This window comes from Piliocolobus tephrosceles, chromosome 18 (genome assembly GCF_002776525.5).
Source record: "Piliocolobus tephrosceles isolate RC106 chromosome 18, ASM277652v3, whole genome shotgun sequence".
In the NCBI taxonomy this organism is placed as follows: Eukaryota; Metazoa; Chordata; class Mammalia; order Primates; family Cercopithecidae; genus Piliocolobus; species Piliocolobus tephrosceles.
In genome coordinates this window covers 35,647,777-35,658,509 of record NC_045451.1, presented here as the reverse complement: position 1 = coordinate 35,658,509, position 10,733 = coordinate 35,647,777, and the positions used below count along the sequence as shown (strand labels likewise).

General features: G+C 38.6%; 1 protein-coding gene across 1 annotated transcript in view; it reads right to left on the bottom strand.

Moving 5' to 3' along the window:
• The window catches only part of LOXHD1 (lipoxygenase homology domains 1), a 182,600-nt gene that overhangs the window by 124,299 nt on the left and 47,568 nt on the right, over window positions 1–10,733 (bottom strand). Inside the window, exons 7-8 of the mRNA XM_023207473.1 lie at window positions 6,929–7,052; window positions 4,069–4,319 (exon numbers count right to left, since the gene is read on the bottom strand). Of these exons, the coding sequence (XP_023063241.1) occupies window positions 4,069–4,319; window positions 6,929–7,052 (375 nt within the window). The remainder of the gene's footprint in view (window positions 1–4,068; window positions 4,320–6,928; window positions 7,053–10,733) is intronic.

Genomic DNA, 10,733 nt, shown 5'->3' with positions numbered 1-10,733 from the left:
TGCAGCACACCAACATGGCACATGTATACATATGTAACAAACCTGCACGTTATGCACATGTACCCTAGAACTTAAAGTATAATAAAAAATAAAAATAAAAAATAAAAAAATAAAAAATAAAAAGCAACAAGGCATGAATAAATAATATAAAAAAAGTGTTCATAATTATATCAGAGGATAAAAGATGCATCAGTTGTTAAAAAATAAGAGAACACTGGATGTGTATAAATTTATATCAATACATTTGATAACTTACAAATGTACAAATTCCCAAAAAAAGCTCATTAAAACAGATTGAATAAGAAATAAAGAGCCTGAATATTTCTATAAACAGCAAAGAAAAACAAAACAAAACCCTGCTCTTTAAAATCCGTAATTTTACACACACACACACACACACACACATACATCCACACACACACACACCCCTACCTATACAATTTTGCAGGAGACTGCAACCAAACATTTGGGAAACATCACTGCAATTTTATACACCCTCTTTTAGGAAAGGACATACTTCTCATTTCAATCTAGAATCACAACCAATCAACAATTATATAAGAAAGGAATAAGGGGCCAATGCTACTCATGAACATAGATATAAAAATTCCTTTTTTTTTTTTTTTTTTTGAGATGGAGTCTCGATCTGTCACCCAGGCTGGAGTGCAGTGGCGCAATCTCGGCTCACTGGAAGCTCGGCCTCCTGGTTCATGCCATCTTCCTGCCTCAGCCTCCCAAGTAGCTGGGACAGGTGCCCTCTACCACGCCCAGCTAATATTTTATATTTTTTTTTTTAGTAGAGACGGGGTTTCACCATGTTAGCCAAGCCTGTCTCAGTCTCCTGATCTCATGATGCGCCCACCTTGGCCTCCCAAAGTGCTGGGATTACAGGCTTGAGTCACCATGCCTGGCCAGAAAAATTCCATATTAAATGTTAATAACTCTAAAAACATGTAAAACAATCTATTATCACCAAGTTTGACTTATACAAAAGCAGTTAGTTTGCCATTTGAAAATGCACTCATATTAGCACACCAACTTAATGAATAAAAAAGAAAGACCATACAACGATCTCACTAAGTGCAGAAAAGCATTAGATAAAATTTAACGCCAATTCATCATGAAAACTCCTTACAATATAGAAATAGAAGGGAATTTTACAGATCTAATCTGTCTACCATAAACTTGCAAAAAAAAATCAACCAAATAAAATATTAGAAGCAGCTCCTTTAAAATCAGAAACAAAATAAAGATATCCACTATTAATCCTACTACTCAGCATTGTACTGTAGATCTTAGGCCATGTGGTCAAATAAACAAAAAAGAAAAAAGAACTACAAGCTTTGAAAATTAAAAAAAACTGTTATAATTTATAATTTGACTTCCTACAGAAAAAAACAAATAATTATTGAGACATTATCAGAATTAACAATAGAGTTTAGCAAAATGGGCTTATGTAAACTAAATGTCCAGAAAATACTTCATTTCTATATCAGCAACAAATTGTTAGAAAATATAATTTTTAAAGAGATACCAATTATAATAGTAACAAAAGTTATAAGGTCTCTTAAACATACCTAACAGACATGCAATTCCTTTATCAAAAACATAAAACTATATTGAAAACTATTAAAGAAGACATAAATTTTAAGAAGTATACCATATCCGTAGATAGGGAAAGTCAATATAGTAAAGATATCAGTTCTTTCAAATGAATCTATAGGTCCAAATGAATTCTGTTCAACACTGTTCTTCATGGGATTTGGCAAAATAAACAAATAAAGATTTCTTTGGAAGAGTAAGTGGTTATGAATAGTCAAAACGTTCTGGAGGAAAAATAACAAGGTGAACAAATTTCCCCAGCAAATACTAAGACAGTACAGAGGTAAAAATGAAGATAAGTGAGTGTTATATTAGTGCAGAAATAAACTAAATAAATGGAACAGACTAGAAAATTCAGGGGCAAAGCCATGCATTTTGTGAATTTTATATGTGATAGAAATGTCTTTTCAGAACAGTGGGAAAAGAATTACTATTTAGTAAATCAGTGCTTCTAAAACTTTCTCAATGATAAGAATTATCTAAACCACTTGCTAAATATCCAGATTACCTGTAAATTCTGACTCATTTGCTCTGGATTAGAGCCTAGGAATCTATTTTTAACAAGAATTCCAGGTGATTCTTAACCTTGGTCAAGTTTTAAAAGCCCTTCAATAAATGTTGCTGGAACATTGGCATATCTACATGGAAAAAAATAAAATTGAATTTCTCCCTCACAAAATTCAATTCGTAGTATTTTAAAAACATAAATGGAAAAATTAAAACAACAATTTTTAGAGAAGGATATAGGAGAATGTCTTCATAGCTCTGAAATAAATAGATTTCTTTCAATAATACCAAATGCATTAGTCATAAAGGAAAAGATTGATAAACTAGATACTTTTAAATCTTACTCAAAGGACATCACAAACTATGAGAAAATATTTAAACATATATTATCAACAAAGGATTAATATCCAGATTAAATTTTAAAACTCCTAAAAATAAATCCAAAGATAGATTGGTCAATAGGAAAATCAGTAAAAGGCATGAACAGACATTTTACATAAAAAGAAACATGAATGGCCAATACAAAAAAAAAAAACAAAAAACACATTCAACCTTGGTAGTAATCATAAAAATAAGAATTAAAACCACAAGAGGATCATTTTACAACCTCCAAAATGGTGAAAATTAAAAATTCATTTACAAGAATGTATAAAACAAAATATCTCTTACACATGGCTGACAGGAGAGTAAAATGGTGCAACTATTTTGGAAAACAATCTGGAATACTTTGGAAGTAACAGTTATCCTATAAAGCTGAAGATTCACTTGCCCTGTGACCTAGCACTTTCATTCTGAGAAGCTCTTGCACACTTCTACAAAGATACATGTACAAGAACTTCATGGAAAGATTGCTCATAGTAGTAAAAATCAATAAATCACTCCAAAATATCCATCAACAGAAGAATGGACAAATAAATTGTAACTCAGTCATACAATGGAATACTTTGCAGCAGGGAAATGGATGAACTACAGCTTCTGTTACCATTTGGACAAATCTCTAAAACATAATGTTAAGTGAAAATTGACAGTTATGGCCAGGTGCGGTGGCTCACTCCTGTAATCCCAGCACTTTGGGAGGCCAAGGCAGGCAGATCACCTGAGGTCAGGAGTTCAAGACCAGCCTGGCCAACATGGTGAAACCCCATCTCTACTAAAAATACAAAATTAGCCAGGCGTGGTGGTGCATGCCTGTAATCCCAGCTACTTGGGAGGCTGAGGCAGGAGAATCGCTTGAACCTAGGAGGTGGAGGTTGCAGTGAGCTGAGATCGTGCCACTGCACTCCAGCCTGGGTGACAGAAGTGAAACTCTGTCCAAAAAAAAAAAAAACAGAAGGAAGGAAGGAAGGAAGGAAGGGAGGGAGGGAGGGAGGGAGGGAGGGAGGGAGAAAAATTGCCAGTTACAAACAATACAAGTTTATAGATAGACAAAATTCATAATAGTACATGCCCTTTGAGGGAAAGAGGACTATATGACTGTGGAAGGACACAGAGGAGTTTCAAAAGCATCTCGAATGTTCTCTCTCTCAAGCTGTGTGATAGACAAAATTGAGGTTTGCTTTTTAACATTCCCTATGTCACGCAGTTATTAATATATATTCTTTTAAGTATAAGTATCCCACAATAAAAACAAATACTTTAAAATACTTATTGATTGAAAGATTTATAAGCTGAGTGAAACACTACACCAGGAATCAGGATAATCATAACCACCAACTGAACACCTCTGGATAACCTGTCCTGCTTGGCCCTTGGATGCATGTACAGAACAGCCCCTGTTCCTGACCACCCTTGAGGCAAGATAGATGGACACATAACCACCCAAAATGCCCAGTGAAAGAGATTGCCCATGCACTCTGTAACTAGTTCAGAGGAAGTAGGATTCAGGTTAAAGTTTTTACTTGCAAGTTAAAGAGGAGACGGGTTGAATCAGGGAAGGCTGTCTTCAGGGGCATCCCTTACCTTCTCACAGTACCAGCCTCTGTTGACACCCACATTGCCATGCCCGATGGAGACCCGACTCAGGGGGCTAAGGAGGACAGCCAGCTCGATGTGGAAGATGTCCGTGCGGCCTCGGTCAAACACGCCGCCTTCCAGGAAGATTTTCCCACTGTTCTTATTCCCTCTGGCCCCATACATGACCAAGTAGATTTTGGATTTGGTACCAGCCCCCCGGACATCCCCAGTGAAGACGGTGACAATATACGTAATAGCTGGTGTGGAAACAACAAGAAAGAGAGTGTTCAATGTGAGCTGCATCATAATATCCCACCCCTTCCTCCCCTTCCTGGTTACGACACCCCCAAAGCCCTCCTCCTCCACACATCCTCTTTCCCATCATGTCCTATTCCTCCAGATGCCACCTGATGTCCCTCTCGACTTCATTTCATCTTTTCCAGAGTTTGTATGTCCAATGCATCTGAGTTTGAGAATAAACCGCACATATTATTACAGGAAGCTGTCAGTGCTGATTACAGGAAACTAACAAAGAGGAGGAGGAACTCGGGTTGGCTAAGAATAGTACTTATTATTAATGATAATTACCATGCCTACATTATTAATAGCTGCCAGATGAATTCTGTTATGTCTAATCTAATTATAATAGTCAACTCCATTAATGGAGATTTATATTCAGGGCTATCTGATTCATTTTGCTTGCTCTTTTGCTGATAACTTAAAAACATAACTTTTAATAGAGGACATTAATGTCCTCCTTTGCTGCCTGATGTGGTAGGGTGAGGGAGGATTGAGGGAGAGAGAAAACATTGTTGGTTAGGCCATTTGAGGTTCTGGTCTATCAGGAGGCAATATGAGGACATGGAATTCTGAGGAAGAACTAGCAAACGGAGATTAAACTCTGAGACAGGGTGAAATAAAAGAAAATACCAAAGGCAAACATTTGGACAGGCAATTCTGCTAAGGACTGGCCTACATTTTCTTTTTTTTTTTTTTTTTTTGAGACAGAGTCTCACTCTGTCACCCAGGCTGGAGTCTCGTGGTGCGATCTCAGTTCCCTGCAACCTCTACTTCCCAGGCTCAAGCGATTCTCGTGTCTCAGCCTCCTGAGTGACTGGGATTACAGATGTGTGCCACTAACTTGGTTAATTTTTGTATTTTTAGTAGAGACAGCATTTTGCCATGTTGGCCAGGCTGGTCTCGAACTCCTGGTCTCAAGTGAGCCACCTACCTCGGCCTCCCAAAGTGGTGGGATTACAGGCATGAGCCACCACACCTGGCCTACATTCTTTAATTCTGTCCTGGGGTCTAAGGCAGTTGTCACTTTAAGCCTTGTTAATTCCCCCACCCATCCCTCACCCTACCATACGTCACACTCTTATCCCATAACCTCAGAGAAATAAAAATCCCAAATTTCTTTGAGTGATAATACATGCAACTACATGGGTGCATCATTCATTCTTAAACTTACATTTTCTTTTGTTCAGCATTTATTGAGTGCTTACTAGATGCCAGGCCTTTAGGGAGTAAATAAATAAAAAAGTCTCGAGCTTTATTTCTCTAAGATGCATAGAGAAATGGTGTCCCCACATCGGACATACTTCCATGGTTTAGGATATAATCAATTCCCAGCTGTTATCATTTCTGCTCTTCTTCTATCACTAGGAGACATATAATATTCACACATTCAATGGGACTATATTAATTCTATTCGAGTATGTTTTTAAGTAAACTGCAAACTTTAGTCTGTAGATGATTTGTACCACACCTCACAATGATCAGGTCATAATGCTGAGGTTGAAAAGCACTGGAGTAGAGGAGCATTTAGTCTTCTAAACAGCAGCAATAAAGGTCTGCCAAGGATGCATAGAGCCAAAGAAGGGAGAAGTTACCCAGGCCAGAGAAGGTCAGGGAAGGCTCAGAGGAAGTGACTGGGAACAGGAATTTGAGAGGCAGAAAGAAGAGAAAAGGCCTTGCAGGATGAGGAGAAGGCAGGTTCCAAGGATAGAGAGAGAGAAAGAGCAAGGCAAGCAGGGAGTTGAGAGGAGAGGGAAGGCATGGGAACAAGATGGAGGGGAGAAAGGAAGGTGTGAATGTGCAGTGGGAGAGAGGGTGTGGGAAGACTCTGTAGGTAGGATAAATGGAGCCAAATTGTGGAGAAATTTGTACATTATGCTACAGGACATGGATTTTCTCCCATGGTGAGTCATGGGAGGTTCTGCTGCAGAGAATATTCTCAGATGTTCACAATATCAACATTGATTTTCTAGAACATCTATGACCATGACTGCCATGTCGGGCGTTGGAAGTTTTCTGTGGAATTCATACAGGTTAGGGCTTTAGGAAGCAGACCAAATCCTGAATCTATCACTTGCCTGCTGTGTGCCCTTGGACAAGGCTCTTCCATGTGCCTCAGTTTCCTCATCTGTGAGATGGAAACAATAACAGTTCCTACCTTATTGGGTGGTTGTGACGATTGAAGGACACCATGCGGGTCAGGTATCTACCTAGAAGAAGGCCTGGCATATACTAAGCACTCAATATCAGGAAGAGTTCAGAGTCAATCAATGTCCTGGGAAACATCCATGCTTGTCAGAAATTCACATTCTGGCTTCATCCTATGGATACCTTCCTTTGCCCTGGGCAGTGGATATCTGCTTAGCAGCATCCCCCAGACTCTCTGGCAACAACAGAGCCCCAGGCTGCAACCCAGTGGGACAGAACAGTTTCAGGAGCAGGAGGAATGCTGTCTGCAGACCCAGCTGGCTCCTGTTTGATCACAGGCCTCCAGCCCCACAGATGCCAACACCAATCCTTAGGCAGAAAGTAAAATATCCAAAAGAGCCTCCCCTTTCTTCAAATCTACCTGTGGTCTCAGCTCCGCCCACTAAGATATCCCTTTGGATTTTGCCATCGTCTTCGTCCAAGGCCAGCCAGCGGTTAAGGGGGAAGTCATATTTTCTTTTGTTCCCAATATCTTCAATGACAATCTGGGAAGGAGAAGAGGGGACAGGGATGTAGATAAGTGTTGTTGAGGGTGCACCTGGAGATCTAATCCAATCTTCCAATCACTTGAGTCTACTTTAAGAATACACCAGTATCAGCTTCGTGGCCCAAGGAAAGCTTATCACGAGGACACAACTATGTCCAGGACACCTGGTAAAGCCTAGAATCATACAGGAATGACTGGCAATTACCTTCTGACTTGAATTACTGAGACAGTGCTCCCTCCACTGCTGCAGATCATTTTTTAAATTGAAGCAAACAATTTGGCAGCATGTGAACTGTGAGACTGGTCACAAGAACTGGAAGCCTGGATTTGCAAACTATGACAAAATCATCACTGTCCTCACAGGCTGAAGGTTGGGATTCTGACCTTATTGGTGAGAAACAGAGCCCATGCAAGAGGAACTGTGAGCCCGAATCCTAGGATCTTATGATCAGTTCAGAAAACATCAGCCACCAACAGTAAGGCTAATGGAATCTATGATGCCTCCCTCAGGGACTCCCATGTGAGCTAAGTTAGTGAGGCTGAAATAAGTGTGCCTTCTACAGTATACCAAAGAGCTAAGGGGCCCTCTCAAAATGTGCCCAGAAGATCCAGCTGAAAACTTGCTCTAGAATAAGTAGTATTGTTAATAGCTAGAATGTGTTCTCTAGTCATAACACAATATGGGTAGTAACCTTTTTACTATGCATATGTATCTCATAACATCATGTTATATACCTTAAATATACACAATAAAATTTGTTTTAAAAATTCGATCACTTTAGAACAGGATTATGATGATAAAATGCTACCAAGACTAAGCAAGAATCTGGTAGCTTTGTAAAATATTGAAGACTATACTGCAAAAAACAAAAGCATTAGAACAAAAACACACCTTCATGATTCTCTCCATATATGTTCAAAGTGCACAACCCTCTGCTTTACATTATTCCTGCAGAAAATTCTGTCTCAAATGAATTTCAAAGTATACAGATTTTAACCAGGTGTGGGCTCATGCCTGTAGTTCCAGCACTTTGGGGCGGGCGGATCATGAGGTCAGGAGATCAAGACCATCCTGGCTAACACGGTGAAACCCCGTTTCTGCTAAAAATACAAAAAAATTAGCCAGGCGTGGTGGCGGGCACCTGTAGTCCCAGCTACTTGGGAAGCTGAGGCAAGCGAATGGTGCAAACCCAGGAGGCAGAGCTTGCAGTGAGCCAAGATCATGCCGCTGCACTCCAGTCAGGGCAACAGAATGAGACTCCATCTCAAAAGAATAGGTAGGTAGGTAGGTAGCTAGGTAGGTAGGTAGGTAGGTAGGTAGATAGATAGATTTTTAGGAATGCATCTTTTGTATAAAATGCAGCCAACTTGTATCAAAGACTCAGGCAATAGGAATAAGAAAATAAACCATCAACACATCAGGGCAGAGCTATACCAGGACAGTACCATCCAGGATCTAAGAATTGGACTAAGAGCCTCCAATCAACCCTGGATGTGAGATGGGAGTTTGGTTATTACCCAACTGGAGCCAAGAATGAAAATAGAAGTGGAAGGAAAAAGAGGAGAGGAGGAGTAGGAAGATGGGAGATTTAATAAGCATGCCCTATGTTTCAGGGGCACCTTGACTATCGTCAGATACCAAGTCTGAACAAGACCCACCTCATTTGAGGTTGGGTAAAGGGAATACACTAACTTAAGGCCTTGCAAATTCTTGAATCAAAGACAGGGATCATTCCAAAGAATCAGAGGAAGGGCAGAACTCTGGAAAGAACCTAATATGGGACACATCAGAAGAACTCACACCATTCAACTGATGTGCTTAAGAGAATATAAGAAGATTTAGTCTTTATGAAATAGGAGTAAATATCTTTAAAGACAGATGAGACTACAATAAAAAGGCAATCAGATGAGATTTAAAAATAACTAAGAAAGGGAATCAAGAAAAATAAAACTATACAGCAGCAAATAGATCAAAGTTCTTAAAATTCTGCTGTTCTTTCACCAACTCCTGAGAATTTACTGTAAGAAATAATCATAGATTTACATAAAGATAAGGCAAGAAATGTTTGTCACAGCACTATTTATAGTATAATAGTATACTGTATATACATACACACAGGTTGAACATCCCTAATCTGAAACCCGAAATCCAAAATGCTCCAAAGTCCAAAAGTTTTTGAGTGCTGACAACACACCAAAAGTGGAAAATTCCACACCAGACCTTATATGAGGGGTCACAGTCCAAACACAGTCAAAACTTTGCTTCATGTAACAAAGTATTAACAAATATTATGTTGAATTACCTTCAGGCTATTTGCATAAGGTGTATATGAAACAAATAAATTTCATGTTTAGACTTGGGTCCCATCCCAAGATATCTTATTATATATATGCAAATATTCCAAATTCAAAAAGACCTGAAATCTGAAACACTTCTGGTCCCAAGCATTTACAATAAGGTATATTCAACCTGTACAGCATAATATACATTTTATATATTACAAAATATACAGCATATAGCATAATTATATTATACAATAATTTTGAGGAAAAAATAGAAACATTTGACAAAAGGAGACTGATTTAATAAGTCATAGTAGATCTAAAACACTTATTTTGGTCATTAAAACCTACATTGTAGCCAGGCATAGTGGCTCACACCTGTAAACCTAGCACTTTCAGAGGTTGAGGTGGACATATCACTTAAGGTCAGGAGTTCGAGATCAGCCTGGTCAACATGGTGAAACCCTGTCTCTACTAAAACTACAAAAATTAGCCATGCATGGCGGTGCGCACCTGTAATCCCAGCTACTTGGGAGCTGAGGCAGGAGACTTGCTTGAACCTGGGAGGCAGAGATTGCAGTAAGCCGAGATTGCACCACTGCACTCCAGTCTCAGTGACAGAGCAACACTCCGTCTCAAAAAAAAAATTATATTGTAAAATTATATTGTAAAATAACCAGGTTATTATATTTAAATAACATGGGGACATATGCATGCTATATTTAAAAATGAAAACAAGTTTGTAAGATATTGTATTCATTTTGACCCTATATTTTAAAAACTGATATATATATTAATATATCTATTAATAGAAACATGGCTAGAGGATATTCATCAAAATATTAACTGGTTATGTTTGGGTGGTAAAATTATGAGTGGTTTTTTTGTTGTTTATTTGTATTTTCTAAATGTTTTATGATGGACATGTATTAGTTTTGTAAGAAAAAAATAATTAAAAGAAATACATTCAGAATCGAAATACACATTGACAGGAGAAAGAAGTGGAACTCAGTGGGAACAGCAAATCAATGCTGTGGTGGGAATTTGACAAGTTCTCAAGGAATGCAAAGAAGTAGAGATGACAGGAGTAAAGGGGAGTAAAGGGGAAGATGCTAGTTTTGGAAGATAGAGAATGGAAATCCAATAGGCGGGCAATTGGCTGTCCTGAGGAAGAGACCAGAACAAATGCCACCCAAGCAAGAATCTAACATACAATAAGAAATCTCTTTTCTGACCTACAAATAAATTAATTATAAATAATAAATGAATAACAAATAGCCTGCCCATCAGATAGAAAACACATACTGTGTTCCAGAGAAATTAAAAACAAACATGGGAGGAAGGAAGGAAGGAAGGAAGGAAGGAAGGAAGGAAGGAAGGAAGGAAGGAAGGAAGG